The sequence below is a fragment of the Eubalaena glacialis genome, chromosome 7 (genome assembly GCF_028564815.1).
Source record: "Eubalaena glacialis isolate mEubGla1 chromosome 7, mEubGla1.1.hap2.+ XY, whole genome shotgun sequence".
Classification (NCBI taxonomy): Eukaryota; Metazoa; Chordata; class Mammalia; order Artiodactyla; family Balaenidae; genus Eubalaena; species Eubalaena glacialis.
The window spans coordinates 80,943,124-80,960,002 of record NC_083722.1 but is presented as its reverse complement, the minus strand read 5'-3'; the positions used below and the strand labels follow the sequence as shown (position 1 = coordinate 80,960,002).

General features: G+C 34.8%; 1 protein-coding gene across 1 annotated transcript in view; it reads left to right on the top strand.

The window, feature by feature from the left end:
- The window catches only part of DNAH12 (dynein axonemal heavy chain 12), a 220,147-nt gene that overhangs the window by 128,725 nt on the left and 74,543 nt on the right, over positions 1-16,879 (top strand). The window contains exons 34-41 of the mRNA XM_061195447.1: positions 826-945; positions 2,270-2,458; positions 4,152-4,303; positions 7,351-7,489; positions 8,536-8,702; positions 10,859-11,114; positions 12,836-13,135; positions 13,818-13,996. Coding sequence (XP_061051430.1) covers positions 826-945; positions 2,270-2,458; positions 4,152-4,303; positions 7,351-7,489; positions 8,536-8,702; positions 10,859-11,114; positions 12,836-13,135; positions 13,818-13,996 — 1,502 coding nt within the window. The remainder of the gene's footprint in view (positions 1-825; positions 946-2,269; positions 2,459-4,151; positions 4,304-7,350; positions 7,490-8,535; positions 8,703-10,858; positions 11,115-12,835; positions 13,136-13,817; positions 13,997-16,879) is intronic.

Here is a 16,879-nt window from a genome sequence, read left to right as displayed (position 1 = left end):
TGGAACTCTCTTCGTCTTAGCATGACATCCTTAACATAGCCTATAAAGGCTTTCAGGTTCTGACCCCTGTCTGCTTCTCAGGTTTTATTTCTTGCCATTCCTCTTTCACACCCTCTTTTCACATCCTACAGAATCCCTTTAATACTCTGTGTCCACTCACATCTCCATGTCTGTATATATGTTGTTTCCCCTGCCTTGAACATTATTCCCTTCTGCACCTGGTTAACTCACACTTTCCTTCCAAATTCATCTCAGCTATTCCTTCATCTGGGAAATCTTCCTTGATTATTCCTCTCCTATTTCCCTCGTTGTCTTCCTACCTGGGTCTGGGTTAATTGTTTATCCCAGGTATTCTAGTAGCCTCCCACTACCTTTGGACTTCCTCTGTCATGTCATTATTATACCATATTATTTTAGTCTATTTAATTTCAATATCACTTCTTTTCAGAGATCATGTGTTTTATTTTCATATCTCCTAGCTTGGTATATAGGTATACTGTGTTTTTGATAAATGTTTGTTGAATAAACAGATGAATAAATGGGTGTTATAAACTTCATTTCTACTATCTCTAGAGCATTGTTTATTCTCTTACTAGTTTTCATTTCTCAAAGAATTCAGAATAAGAATATGTTTTGTACAACTGTGTAATGTAATATGCTAGACTAAAATATTTGAGAGATTTTTATCATGCCTACAATTTAAATTCCTTAAGTTTAAATTTTATAAAGACCTTAGGAAAACTACATTTTTAAAATGAAATGTTTATTTTCTTTTATTATATAAATAAGATGAAAGTAAAGTATCTTATTCTTTTCACTTTCAAGGAACTGATTCCTACAAGCGATAGCAATGTAGTTGTATCTCTCACACGCCTCTTTGACGTACTACTCTGTAACGTGGTAGAAAACGATCCTACCAGCAAGCACATTCGTATTTGGATTATGGTTGGTTTTATACTTATTGTGTTTTTAAATTATGGAATAAAATATGCCTCTTGCAAATGATACTTGTGTTGAGAAAGACATTACAAGACCTAGAGCTGTTTTTTGGTGAGCACCAAAAGAATACCTGAAGACATTAAAGTTGCCCTGACCTGGTATTCTGATTTTAAAAATGATTTAGAGAAAGTAAAATATGTCAGAATGAATCAAGACACCCTATTACTTATGAAAGATCATAATTTGATAAACACTTAATAAGGTGACAATATTAAACCAATATGGACTTCAGGTGAATTGATCTTGTCTAAATGTTAAGCTAGAGTGTAGGCTACAACAAACTGGCTATGAAAGACTAGGAGCAGGCATCCAACCAGCTGGGTGGAGCATTGCAGGAAGAATTCATAGAGAATATATGTAAGAAGGAGTCAGTGGTCCAGGTTAGTTAATGTCTAGAGATCAGAGAATGCCAGAGAATAAGGCTCTCAGGGAGCCAAAGGAAAGAGGTGCTCTGTACTCTTCCCTGGTCTATGCTACTTTCCTATCCACCACCTTATTCTCAAATGCCTCTATCTCCTCTTTCAATCTATCTTCTATTCTACTCTGTGGTAATAGCAGTTCCCTCCCATGGTTTTCCCTTCACTTTGTTGCCACAGAAAATTTTCTCTTAAAATATTTTGGATAGATTTTTCTAACTAGATAAGGCATGTAACTAGAGCAAAATTCAAAAGACAAAAGTAAGTTTTCCACCCATACCAGTCCCCCAGCCACCCTCAAGGTAACCACTACTACCAGTGCCTCATGTAGCCTGCTAGAGATATTTGATGTATACATATTTTATACATGTTAGCATACTATACATACTGATTTGCATCTTTTCTCACAATATATTTTGGAGATCTTTCCGTATCAGTATTGGGTTACCTTTTTTTTTTTTTTTAAATAGCTACACGTATTCCAGTGTATGTAGCATATTCCAATTAAGCTGACTTCTATTGAAGAACATTTGGGTTGCTTCAGATATTTTGCTACCACAAACAGTGTTGCAGTAAATATTCTTGTACATATATCGTTTTGTCCAGTGGGAATATATTTGAAGATAAACTCCTAAAAGAGAAATTCCTAGGTCATTTGGCATGAGAATTTTAATTTAGATACATAGTGCCAGAGGAATGATTCGTTACGTGACTTAGATGTGCTCCATTCTACTTTATTTGTAAATCTGACCTTTTCCAAGTAGATTAATCAGAACTTAATATACTATATTTTAGTTAATCTGTTAAAATTTTCTTTTAAATAGTTTAAATTAATTTTTCTTTTTAACCAACAGGCTTGCTTTATATTTTCTTTGATTTGGTCCATTGGAGGAAGTTGTGATACAGATGGTCGCATTGTTTTTGACATTTACATACGATTAGTCATACTGGGAAAAGATGAAAGCAACCCAATACCTGACTCTGTGGGTAAATGGGAATGCCACTTTGATGAAAAAGGCCTAGTCTATGACTACATGTATGAGGTATGATATAAAATGCTTGTTATGATAAACTGTAAAACACAAAGTCTTAGATCAGCAGTCAAAACTGGGTTCCCATCCTAGAGTTACTTTGACTCCTGTGGTTAGCATTTTTGTCCCTTCTCTTTAGTTTCTCCTCCTATAACTTGTGGACAGTATAAACTTACTTTGAGAATATTTTATAATTTCAGATTTAAATTAAATCTATTTTCTCCAATTTAAAAAAGAATTCACAAGAAGACTCTTTTAAACAGTAAGCATTTGCATAATTATTTGATTCATGCAAATTTTACTTCACAGAGCCATAAGATCTGGATAGAGACTTATTACAATTTTACCTAAACCTAGAAACACAACTGACTAGCACAGCCAGGACTTGAACCCAGCTCTCCTGATTGCCAGTGCAGAAATCTTTCCCTAAAACCATGTTAACACAGAATTTTAAGAATATGACCAGAAAGAGAGTTTCATCCTCATTAGTCACAGTGGGAAGTCAATAGAATAATCTCTAAAACTGAAAAATCAAGAAGTGATAACACAAGCATATTCTTTAAGAATTGAAAGTAAATATCAAAATATCCAGCTTAAAGAGGCAAAGGTAGTTGCTGTTAGAGAGGAGAAAATAAGAGTGGGAAACTGCTGTTTTTCCTTAACCTTGTAAACTTTTGACTCTAAAATAGTGCATAAATAACCTTGATAAAAATAAAAGCTAAAACCTAAGAAATTAAGAATATGAATTACTGAAGAAACACTCACCCAAACTTGCAAAATTACTGTCACCCAGACACAAACCATATACATATACAACTTGCCAGAAAATATTTAAAGATTCTTAGATGCCAGCCATAGCACTGGAGTCCAAGAGACCTTCTTCTTTGCCAGGTGCTAACTCTTTTGTTGATTGATGGTGAGAGGCCTTAGGATCTCCAGGGAAGGGCAGGACAACTTGGAGAGGAAGATATCTGTGTGGGGGAGGGTGGATTCCCTAATCAGGATCACTTAGGGTGTCAAGACAGCAGCTATTTAGCCCCTGGTTCAGAAGAACTTCAATAATGTAACAATCAGTCCAGCCATTCCCATATGTCCTGGCTGAATATCAGCCTGGATCAATATGCCAAAGAGAATAATTTTAGAGAAACAAATATGAGTTTATTTGATATTTTGTTTCCAGTTAGATTATTGCCCATTTACTTTAAAATATGAAAACATTAAGCCAAAGTCCTGTCAATTGTAACTTCAGCCACATCAGAGTGGCTCTCAGATAAATTCTTGATATATGCACAAGGACATCTTGAAGGCAGTCTGGAAAGATTAGAGTGTTAAGACGACAGGGACTTCCCTGGTGGCACAGTGGTTAAGAATGCACCTGCCAATGTAGGGGACACGGGTTAGATCCCTGGTCTGGGAAGATCCCACATGCCGCAGAGCAACTAAGCCCATGTGCCACAACTACTGAGCCCACGAGCCACAACTACTGAGCCCGCGAGCCGCAACTACTGAGCCCATGCACCGCAACTACTGAAGCCCGCGCGCCTAGAGCCCATGCTCTGCAACAAGAGAAGCCACCATCTTTCACAATAAAAAGGAGGAAAAGGCTGTAAAGTTTTTAAAAGCAAATATGATAACTGTGCCAAAAAGAGCCTTTTAGATAGCACGTACATGGTTATAATATTTTAAAATTTATGTTCTCTTATAGTTGAAAAACCGAGGTCGCTGGATCCACTGGAATGAATTAATTAAAAGTACTAATTTAGGAGATAAATGTGTCAAGATTCAAGATATCATAGTCCCTACAATGGATACAATTAGATATACATTTCTAATGGATTTGAGTATTACCTATGCAAAGTAAGAAACTCTATTATAAACATGCATTTTAAATATTATAGTACCTTTCTAATAGGATCATAGGATTTTTTAAAATAAATTTATTTATTTTTATTTTTATTTATTTTTGGCTGCGTAGGGTCTTTGTTGCTGCATGCGGGCTTTCTCTAGTTGCGGCGAGTGGGGGCTACTCTTTGTTGTGGTGTGCGGGCTTCTCATTGCAGTGGCTTCTCTTGTTGCGGAGCACGGGCTCTAGGCGCACGGGCTTCAGTAGTTGTGGCACGCGGGCTCAGTCGTTGTGGCTTGCGGAGTCTAGAGAGCAGGCTCAGTAGTTGTGGCGCACAGGCTTAGTTGCTCCGCGGCAAGTGGGATCTTCCCGGACCAGGGCTCGAACCCGTGTCTCCTGAATTGGCAGGCGGAATCTTAATCACTGTGCCACCAGGGAAGCCCAGGATCATAGGATTTTTGAAGTGAACTTTGAGGTCATCCATTTTCAGATAACTAGGACCCTGAGGGACTAATTGACATTTCCATAGTGACATCTGTTACTAGTGGTAAACCTGAAATCCAGGTTTCCTATTGCCCACTTCAAAGTCTTTACCATCATACTTTGTTGCCTCATAAGCCATCTTTTATTTCTTTTAAGTGTAATAGCAGATTAAAAGTCAGTTACAGTGTTACTGTTAAAAAGGTATGCATTCTACTCACAGGTTCATTGTACTCCTGAGGGATCAGACTAACCATGATCCACATTTTCCCATTTGGCATTTTTGAGATATGTCCTATGCTAGTTCTTCATAACTTAAGATGAACATAAAAGACTCAGACTTAAATAAGAAGAGCACATCAAAAAAGATGAAAAGCCTAGCACGTACCATAGACATATCCATACCAATTTTCTTAATAGCACTTTTATAGTTATTTTTCTTTGAAACACTAGCCATAATTTATCATTAATATTATTTAAACTGGGGCTTCCCTGGTGGCGCAGTGGTTAAGAATCCGCCTGCCAATGCAGGGGACATGGGTTCAAGCCCTGGTCTGGGAAGATCCCACATGCCACGGAGCAACTAAGCCCATGTGCCTCAATTACTGAGCCTGCTCTCTAGAGCCCGTCAGCCACAACTACTGAGCCCACGCGCCTAGTGCCCGTGCTCCGCAACAGGAGAAGCCACGGCAATGAGAAGCCCGCGCACCACAACGAAGAGTAGCCCCCGCTCGCCACACCTAGAGAAAGCCTGCGCGCAGCAATGAAGACCCAACGCAGCCAAAAGTAAAAAAATAAATAAATAAAATTATAAAAAAAATATTATTTAAACTGGACAAGCTTACATAATATGCATGAATGTCATGGTTTATTTGTTTTTGATGAAGAACCTGTTTCTGAGTGAATTTTGTGACAGTTTTATCCTGTTTAATTAAAAAAAAAGAAAAATAGCTTATGAGGGAACATATTTTATCCCTATTTTATACCCATAGTTGCATTTTTGCATTTAGAGGCTAATATTAAAAACTTCATTAAGCAAGGAAGGTATTTGTCAATTCTGGGGAATTCCTGGTACAGGAATTCTCTTGTTGCATGAACCATTTGTCAAAATAATGCTTTTAAATGAATAAGTACAAACATAGGATTATAAAGCAAACCACATATTAAAATATATTTATTAAAATACTGAACAAATTTGAGCTATAGTAGTAATAATGTGCTTTTTATTTACACATTAAATAATAAGATCTAAAATAAATAAATAAATAAAAAATAATAATAAGATCTAGCAGTGAGTCTGATGATGATCATAATTTTGAAGAAGCAATGGGCATAAGTGATATTTTTGAGATATCTCTAACAATTGTAATATTTAGTATAATATCTGTGATTTCTATTGATGACAAATATTATCAATATTATTATTGATAATAAAGTACACAGGTACTATATTATAAATTGCTCCATTTTAGTTAAGGGTAGTGAAAGTAAAGGTATAAACTCTATGTCATCTAAGTTCACAAACTCTCAATACTGTCTAAGAATTTCTTCAGTTTGATCCATGGACCTCAAGTTAAGAACAGTGTTTATTTAGTAAAATTATTTTAATAAATAGTTTTCCATAACGTGTTACTCAGACTGGAAAGCATAGATGAATTCTCAGGCATCACTGTAGTTCTAAATGATCTTTTTTTGTTTATAGTATTAATTTTATGTTTCTACTTTAATGATAATTTTAAAAATTAATATTTGGGTCATATAGATGACCCTTTATACCTGATTACTGCTGCTCAGTTTTAGTGCCAGCCTTTGTGTTTGTCTTCATGTAGCATGTGGTGCCAAGTTGTCAATTAAAGTGACAGTATTTAATTTTTAATTCAGTATGTCTCAAACTGGGATTCTCCAGGGTTCTGTGAACATAAACTCTTAGGATTTTTTTTTTCCCTTTAAAATTAGTTCAGACCACTCAAGAATGAGAAACCCTGCTTTTGAAGCCCTTGGAATAGGGAATTCCTTAGAGTTTGCTTTTAGACAAGTATTTTCAGTTAGTAACACTGACTTGATTCAAAAATGCTATTAATGGGCATATATAACCGTTACCTTTAGAATTCATTGCTATTTAGTTTCTCACAAAAGCTTTGTGCTATTGAGATAACTGCGAAACACTTTCAACCTCTCTTATTGTCAGCATCCTATTAGTCTATTCCACAGGCACCCTCTTGCCTGTACCTCTAACTAAAAAGTACAAATACATCACTTTTCTGAGGAGACAAACTTTGGCTTTTTTTTTTTTTTCTGAAAAGTTAAGCATGTTACTACTTGTTTTATGAGTGTTTTTGCATGTTACATTTGTTCAAATAATAGTTTGTTACTATTTAAGTTTCAGTAAGTAAGCAAAACTGTTTGCCAATTGTTACTTTCACCAGTCTTTTATGAAATTACAATGATAAATTGAAATGTGAGTTTTTAGATGAAGATGATTTGATTACTATTTAGGTTTTCAACTAAATCCAGCCTCCTCTAATTGAAATGTATTCTGACTTTTTCTCCTTTTGAATGATATGTTCACTGTTTCATTAAGGCCGCTACTTTTTGTGGGTCCAACGGGTACAGGAAAATCAGTGTATGTGAAGGATAAGCTGATGAATCACTTGGAAAAGGACCTGTACTTTCCTTTTTATGTTAATTTCTCCGCACGGACCAGTGCCAATCAGGTTCAGGTTAGTTAAAAGCCAGAAACATGGGTCTATAATTATTAATTTTTTTGCCTTTTTGATTAACATTTAAAACTGTATTTTAAATGAGCAGCTGTGTAAATCCTCTATGAATTCAAATAAAACTTCAAAACTTCTTTTTAGCATTACAAGTAAGTTTTAAAAATCAGGTTTTAAGGACAAAAATTCAAGAGAATATTTTTGCATTAATACTGAATTGTTGAGCTTTGTCATCTTTTTTTTCAAGCCCAAGAAGCAACAATTGATTTCTTAACTGGAGAAGTAAAGGAGAAGGGAGGGAGGGTGGAAGAGAGAGAGGGAAGGAGAGAGAGAAGGAGACAAGCGGGGAGAGAGAGAGAGAGAGAGAGAGAGAGAGAGAGAGAGAGAGAGAACTTGTTCTTTCGAGACTCTCCTAGATGGTCCCCTAGGGGTATTTGCTGCCTACTGAAGTTCTGTCAGTGAAAGATCTTTCAAACCATACACTGTTTATTGTATGACCTTCTGTGACAGGAAACTGTGCATCCCACTCTTTACCCCCAGAGGTGCCAAGATGAAAGTACTGCGTGAGATCTTTTCTAATCACCATTTTTATCATCCATTCTTAAATTTATATCTGTCCATTCTCTCCTGATCTATGGTACTCATTTTTGTTGTTTTAAGCCAGTAGAATTCCCTAATTTCAAAATACTACAAATTTAGATTAGTGCTTTTAGATATTAAGTTAAAATTAATAGATAAGTTGGGGTATCCAATATAGAAAATATTTTGTGTGTGTGTGTGCATATGTGTGTATACAATATAAATATATAAATAGGTGTAACAATTGGTTACATATAAACATGTAACAATATAGAAGGATTTCAATATATGCTCTTTGAATGATGTTGAATATGAAATTTGGTATAACCCTAAAATGAATAAATATAAATGAATAAACACGCACATAGTGTTGCTTGGCATTATTTCCTTACATAATTAGACTGTTAAATTTCTTTTTTTTCTGGTGTTAAGTATGGCTTTAAATATGCTACTATTTCTTTTTTATATTTTAGAACATTATTATGGCTAGGCTGGATAAAAGACGCAAAGGAGTTTTTGGACCACCTATGGGAAAGAAGTGTATAATTTTTATAGATGACATGAATATGCCTGCATTGGAGAAATATGGAGCTCAACCTCCTATTGAATTATTACGACAGTTTTTTGACTGTGGGAATTGGTAACTATTTAATTAAAGTCTTAAGTAGCCATGCTGAAGTTATTTCTTGTTCTCTTTTTCTATTTTAATTTCTCACATCAAAATAATACATTTTCTCAAATTACTTATGGAAGAAAATGGTTGCTCAGATTTTCCTATAAAGAAAATTTTGGAAGACTTTTCTATACCTTTTTATACCATGGAAGAATAATCCAGTATTGGATATATATTTATTCAATAATGTATTAATTTTTGTCCTTTTTATCTACTACTTTCAATTATTAAATATAATTTACAAATCACATCTTTTACCATCACCCAGTGCTGAGAATTTGTGGGTAGTCTCCAACCTAAGTAACCATAACCAGCACCCTATGTTTTTACCATTTTAAAATTCTTTATATTATCTATAACTATTTGGGACTACTGTATCCTTGGGATGGCTTGGTTTTGACAGCAATTTCGTAGATAACTCTTCCATTCCTCCCACCCTATTTTATGATGACATGGTTAGTTTCCAACAAATAAGACATTGTATCTTTTAGTTCGGATTAATAATTCTTCATTTCCTCCTGTTAAAATACTTTCCTAATCCCTAATATGCCATGATTTTTATCTCAAGGCAAGGGTAACCTAATTGTGAAGCTAAATCATATTTTGGGATTATATTTTTGTTGTTGTTATTGCATGCCCTTGGAATCCTGCCTCCAGGAGTTAACCACTGTTAATAGTGTATTCCCTATTCTTCCAAGGTTTTTTTCTATATAAATATATTTTTATTAAAAAAAGACCCATATTACATATAATGTTTTTGCAACTTATTTGCACTTAAATATTTATTGATATTATTTGTCTGTCTCATTCACCTATCTATATTATTTGTCTATCTTGTTCATTTTGTTGCCTTTTAATACTGTTTAGTTTTGTGGATCTTGCTATAATTTACTTAACCAGTCCCTTATTGACAGTTACTAGAGTTGTTGCCAAAAATCAAGTCATATTTTCATACTTTCTATGGTACTTTTAGACTAAGAACTGGCTGTATAGATTTCTCCCATAACCACCCCCCTTTTTTGCAAGAACTTCAATATTAAAGGACTTTATGACCTGTTGGAAATAAGCAGCTTTTCACTCTGAGTGGTTCCAGCTAAACTGAGTCATTTGTATACCCCTTTCTGATTAAAACTTCTTTGAAGCTTTGTTATTCCCTAATGGGTCTCTTTTTATATAACAAAGTTGTGTATAGGTTCTATTTATACATCCTTTTGTGTTCTGAAGTTAAGATTTGAGATGAGAAAAAGAAATCAGGACTTAGCTGTAAGTAGAATAAGTATATAGTTTATTGTTCAAACCAGGACATTTCTGAGAGAAAAAGGGGAGTGTTAATAGTTACTACAGGACAGGCACAAACAACAATTGTCCTAGGCAAAGTGGGACATATTGTCATTTACCTGTAACCATCCACAAAAAAGATTGATCTCTCATCCATCCTTCTGGATTTGGAGTGTGAAGAGGCAAAGCAGAGAGTCAAATTGGAAAGAACTGGAAAAAAGAAAGGCAAGAGCAAGAGGAAGGGACCTTCTAGATACCCAGAATCTGGGCAACAGAATCAGTGTCACTGAAAGGAGAAATAGAGTGCTGCTTTAAAACAAGTTTTCTCTGCAGATTGGTGGTTGCCTGAGGTGGGGGATAGGGGGAGCAAAATAGGTGAAGAGGGTCAAAAGGTACAAATTACCAGTTATAAAATGAGTAAGTCAGGGGGCTGTAATGTACATCATGGTGACTATAGTTAATAATACTGTATCGCATATTTGAAAGTAGCTAGGAGGGTGAATCTTGAAAGTCATCACAAGAAAAAAAAATTTGTAACTATGTATGGTGACAAATGTTAACTGGACTTATTGTGGTGATCATTTTACAATTTGGACAAATATCAAATCATTACAGTGTACACGGACACTAATATAATGTTATGTCAGTTATACCTCAATTTAAAAAAAAAGAAATAAAAATTATAGGAATCCTTAAAAAAAAACTTCTCTCTTACTCCAAGCATTATCTAATCTTCTTCCATTTAAAGAAGCTAAAATCAGATTAATTTTCTAAGGAGATCTACTTTTCGATCCATCTTGTTGGCTTTATAACTGATTGTTTTGGAATTTTTATGTGCTTTCAAGGTATGACCTTAAGGACACAAGTAAAATCACATTGGTTGACATAGAACTGATTGCTGCCATGGGCCCTCCAGGTGGTGGAAGAAATCCAGTCACTCCCCGTTTTATTAGACATTTCAACATCTGCACTATTAATACTTTTAGTGATGAAACCATGGTCCGAATCTTCTCATCAATTGTAGCATTCTACCTTAGGACTCGTGAATTTCCTCCTGAGTACTTTTTAGTTGGGAACCAAATTGTCAATGGGACTATGGAGGTGAGCAAAGAATGCAATAGAATGTTTTAGTACTACATATATCCTTATTTGATCCTTCCTTTTTGTTTTTTTTAACTTCTTTTTTCCCTTACCACTTTAGTCTTCAGCGTCAGAGAAGCTGTTAGGAAGGCTTGAGAACGGGAAGATCATAGGCTTTGAAATTGGGGAATCTAACTGGGTTTGAGTCTTGACTGCTATTTCCTAGCTATCTGGCCTTGAGCAAGTAACTTGACCTTCCAGAAACTTACTTTTTTAATCACTAAAATGGGAGATAATACCTATTTCACAAGGTTATTATAAGGAAATCATCCAGAACCAGTATCTGCCACATTGTGGGTGTTTCCCTAATTGTTGGGTTCCTACTCTAGTATTTACTAATTTTCCCTTCTCTCTCTTCCCTCCCATTCTTCACGTTGTGTCAAAAAAAAAAAGAAACTTAAGAAGCTTATGAATACATTATTTTTGCCAGACCACATAACTTAGGAGTAGCAGTGAAAAAAAAAATAAGAGAATACAAGGGTGGGACTAGAAAACAAGACTGCCCATATGGCCAAAGAGCAGCCCTTAACTTATTCAGGGTGTGTTACCTGCTTCGGCTCAGAGGCCAGAGCCAGCCTCATCGCTGATGGTAAAAGGGAAAAAAATGTATTTAAGGTAATTTAGTGATAATCTTATTGAACTAAGCTTTCTGGAGCCTCGATACAGTGAGGTTCACTTTGGCATCACTGCAACCAGAAGCAAAAAGCTCCCTAGAATCATTCCATCAGTTTCCAAGAGCATTGTATCTTTCTAAAGTTCTTCTGCCCCTGTTCTGGTGGAAAATTGGGTTGTTAAAATAGAGAAACTATGAGCAAAGAGATAGTACATTATAATTTCTGTACTTATACAGAAAAGTTCTTCTATTTATAAAGTATGGTAGTTATATTTCAGGCATCTCCTGGAAAGAGAGGGGAGTTGGTTAGGCAAAAGAGGATACAGAAAGGATCCTCTTTTTTTTCTGTCCTTGATGTATTGTAGACCTACCATGTGTGGAGATTAGAGGAGATGAATTAGAGAACATATATAAATAAAAAATAATTTCATTTGGATTTTTTTTCAGACTATATTATAAAAGATTTAATTTACCTTTCTTAAAGAGGATGTTAAACTTCATTTGGTGAATTCAGCATGTAGTAAAAATATACTTCATTTTGATATTATAGCCAATTAAGATAGGAGGAGGAGAGGGGAGAGAGAAAACAAGAGAGAGAAGGGAAGGGAGAGAACACGCTGATTTGTTTTGAAGTCAGTGGTGGTCAAAGAAAATTGTTTCATCATCCTCTTCATTTCGAACGCTTCAGAATGAGTTATCTGATTTCACTTTCTACTAAAGTTTTTGTTAACTATTTAATCCCAGGTCATTCACCTTTAAATGGAACAACCATAATTACTGGGAAATAAAAGCTTTGTCACTTCTTGAGCTTGGATGGAATCAGATAATATTATGTTCCCTCAACTTTGTAATGCCTGGTTGAGTGCTATAAACCAAAAGAAATAGAAATATGCTATATTAGACTCAGTACTATACAATTTTCCAAGTCAATATGATCTGATAGGATAAATAAAATATTTTATATAATATACTGTCTTTTACAGTATATTACATTGTTGTTGGCTTTGTATAATGGACTTTGCTGATTATAAGCATTTTATTTTTGCTTTGTTGCTTTTTTCATATTCAGATATATAAACAATCCATGGAAAATCTTTTGCCCACTCCCACAAAATCTCATTACACTTTCAACTTGCGGGACTTTTCACGTGTCATCCGGGGCTGCTTGCTCATTGAAAGAGATGCCGTGCAGAGCAAGCACACTATGATCCGTCTTTTTGTGCATGAGGTTCTCCGAGTGTTTTATGATCGCCTCGTTAATGATAACGACCGATTCTGGCTGTTCACTTTAACCAAAAATGTTATAAGAGACCATTTTAAAGAATCATTTGATAGTATCTTTTCACATTTGAGGAAAGGGAATGCACCAGTGAGTATATTTAGTGATTAAAAATATATTAAGTTAAAACAATCCAATAGCATGAATTATTACAATCAACTTATCTTTGAAAGAATACTATTACTTTTTCTTTTTTAACATCTTTATTGGAGTATAATTGCTTTACAATGGTGTGTTAGTTTCCGCTTTATAACAAACTATTATTTCTTAATGATCATATTCTTTTAACTTTCCTCATAGATAGGTACTTATTTTGAGAAGATTTGCTTTCAGAGGAATTATGTGTATAACATAGAAGTTATATGATAGGGATTGAATGATATAATAGATATAAGGTGCTTAACATGGTAACCATCCCTTAGTAATGACTCACAAAATGCAAGTTGCTCAGAATGACTTTTCCTGCCCCTGGGGGCAAAAAACTTATATGATAGAAAAAACTGTTTTCTTTTTACTTCCTAAGGATATAATATAATTTCAGGTGTTAATTTTACAAGTATATTATTTACTATCCTAATATTTAAAGGAATTATCTAATTGATAATCATCCCATAACATAGATAAAACAAAATTTTGTGTAACGTTTTCTTAAATTTATTTTAGAAAAAAATTTAAAACTTTCTTAAATTTATTTCAGAAAAATTTTTGTTTTAAAATTATTTTAGAAAAAATTTTAAGTTGTAATATAATTTTGTTGATTTCCATTTTATAGGTAACTGAAGAGGACTTAAGAAATCTCATGTTTGGTGACTATATGAATCCTGACCTCGAAGGAGATGACAGAGTTTATATTGAAATTCCAAATATTCATGATTTCAGTGACATCGTGGAGCAATGCTTAGATGAGTATAATCAAACTCACAAAACAAGAATGAATCTTGTCATTTTTAGGTACCTATGTTTGGAATTGATGGTTAAAATTACTGTTTATAAAATTTTATTGTGAAATATTTAAAATGTACAAAAAGATATAAAAATATGATGAACAAGCTTGTACCCATCACCCAGCTTGAGACATAAAATACTAAACACAGTATTGTAAATCAAATATACTTTGATTTAAAAAAAAAGGGCATAACATACTAGCAATTTATTTGAAGTCCCCTGTGTAGCCAGCCCTCCCTCACTGCATCCCTATTGTACCTTACAGGGGTAAAAAGAAGCTCATGTGTTTCTCTGGCCTTTTACTACACGTGTGTGTTCCTAAACATATATGCAGTCTTATTTTGCATGTCTCATACTGTGCACATTCCTCTGCAACTTGGTTTATTCTAGATTGTTTGTGAAATTCACAATAGAAGAATTTTTACTACTGTATTGCACTGTATTGTATAATTTTAACAGAATGTAGTCATTCTTCTGAGATAGACTTCTAGGTGATTTCTAGTTTATGTAATTAAAAAAAGATTTGAACATTCATGTCTCCCTAGTTACATGTGTAAGAACTTCTCTAGGCTATATTCTTAGAAATGGAATTATTGTGTCATGGTATGTAAGCATCTTCTACTTTACTAAGTTTTGCCAAAGTATCTTCAAAAATAATTATTGTTTTTAAGAGCTTCCATTGTTTCTCACCCTTCACAACACTTAGGATTGCCAGACTTGGTAAGTTTTGTCAGTTGAAGGAGAGTGGAATGGTTGGTATCTGACTGTGACTTTAGTTTTTTGTGTTTTTTTTTTAACATCTTTATTGGAGTATAACTGCTTTACAATGGTGTGTTAGTTTCTGCATTATAACAAAGTGGATCAGTTTATATCCCCGTATCTCTTCCCTCTTGCGTCTCCCTCCCTCCCACCCTCCCTATCCCACCCCTCTAGGTGATCACAAAGCACGGAGCTGATCTCCCTGTGCTATGTGGCTGCTTCCCACTAGCTATCTATTTTACATTTCGTAGTGTATATATGTCCATGCCACTCTCTCACTTTGTCCCATCTTACCCTTCCCCCTCCCCATATCCTCAAGTCCATTCTCTAGTAGGTCTGTGTCTTTATTCCCGTCTTGCCCCTAGGTTCTTCATGACCACTTTTTTTGTTGTTTTTTAGATTCCATGTATATGTGTTAGCATACAGTGTTTGTTTTTCTCTTTCTGACTTACTTCACTCTGTATGACAGACTCTAGGTCCATCCACCTCACTACAAATAACTCAATTTCGTTTCTTTTTATGGCTGAGTAATATTCCATTGTATATATGTGCCACATCTTCTTTATCCAGTCATCTGTTGATGGACACTTAGGTTGCTTCTATATCCTGGCTATTGTAAATAGAGCTGCAATGAACGTTGTGGTACATGACTCTTTTTGAATTATGGTTTTCTCAGGGTATATGCCCAGTAGTGGGATTGCTGGGTCGTATGGTAGTTCTATTTTTAGCTTTTTAAGGAACCTCCATACTGTTCTCCATAGTGGCTGTATCAATTTACATTCCCACCAACAGTGCAAGAGGGTTCCTTTTTCTCCACACCCTCTCCAGCATATATTGTTTGTAGATTTTTTGATGATGGCCATTCTGACCGGTGTGAGATGATATCTCCTTGTAGTTTTGATTTGCATTTCTCTAATGATTAATGATGTTGAGCATTCTTTCATGTGTTTGTTGGCAATCTGTATATCTTCTTTGGAGAAATGTCTATTTAGGTCTTCTGCCCATTTTTGGATTGGGTTGTTTGTTTTTTTGACATTGAGCTGCATGAGCTGCTTGTAAATTTTGGACATTAATCCTTTGTCAGTTGCTTCATTTGCAAATATTTTATCCCATTCTGAGGGTTGTCTTTTCGTCTTGTTTATGGTTTCCTTTGCTGTGCAAAAGCTTTTAAATTTCATTAGGTCCCATTTGTTTATTTTTGTTTTTATTTCCATTTCTCTAGGAGGTGGTCAAAAATGATCTTGCTGTGATTTATGTCATAGAGTGTTCTGCCTATGTTTTCCTCTAACAGTTTGATAGTGTCTGGCCTTACATTTAGGTCTTTAATCCATTTTGAGTTTATTTTTGTGTATGGTATTAGGGAGTGTTCTAATTTCATTCTTTTACATGTAGCTGTCCAGTTTTCCCAGCATCATTTATTGAAGAGGCTGTCTTTTCTCCACTGTATATTCTTGCCTCCTTTATCAAAGATAAGGTGACCATACATGCGTGGGTTTATCTCTGGGCTTTCTATCCTTTTCCATTGATCTATATTTCTGTTTTTGTGCCAGTACCATACTGTCTTGATTACTGTAGCTTTGTAGTATAGTCTGAAGTCAGGGAGCCTGATTCCTCCAGCTCCGTTTTTCTTTCTCAAGATTGCTTTGGCTATTCGGGGTCTTTTGTGTTTCCATACAAATTGTGAAATTTTTTGTTCAAGTTCTGTGAAAAATGCCAGTGGTAGTTTGATAGGGATTGCATTGAATCTGTAGATTGCTTTGGGTAGTATAGTCATTTTTGCAATGTTGATTCTTCCAATCCAAGAACATGGTATATCTCTCTATCTATTTGTATCATCTTTAACTTCTTTCATCAGTGTCTTATAATTTTCTGCATACAGGTCTTTTGTCTCCTTAGGTAGGTTTATTCCTAGATATTTTATTCTTTTTGTTGCAATGGTAAATGGGAGTGTTTTCTTAATTTCTCTTTCAGATTTTTCATCATTAGTGTATAGGAATGCAAGAGATTTCTGTGCATTAATTTTGTATCCTGCTACTTTACCAAATTCATTGATTAGCTCTAGTAGTTTTTGGGTAGCATCTTTAGGATTCTCTATGTATAGTATCATGTCATCTGCAAACAGTGACAGCT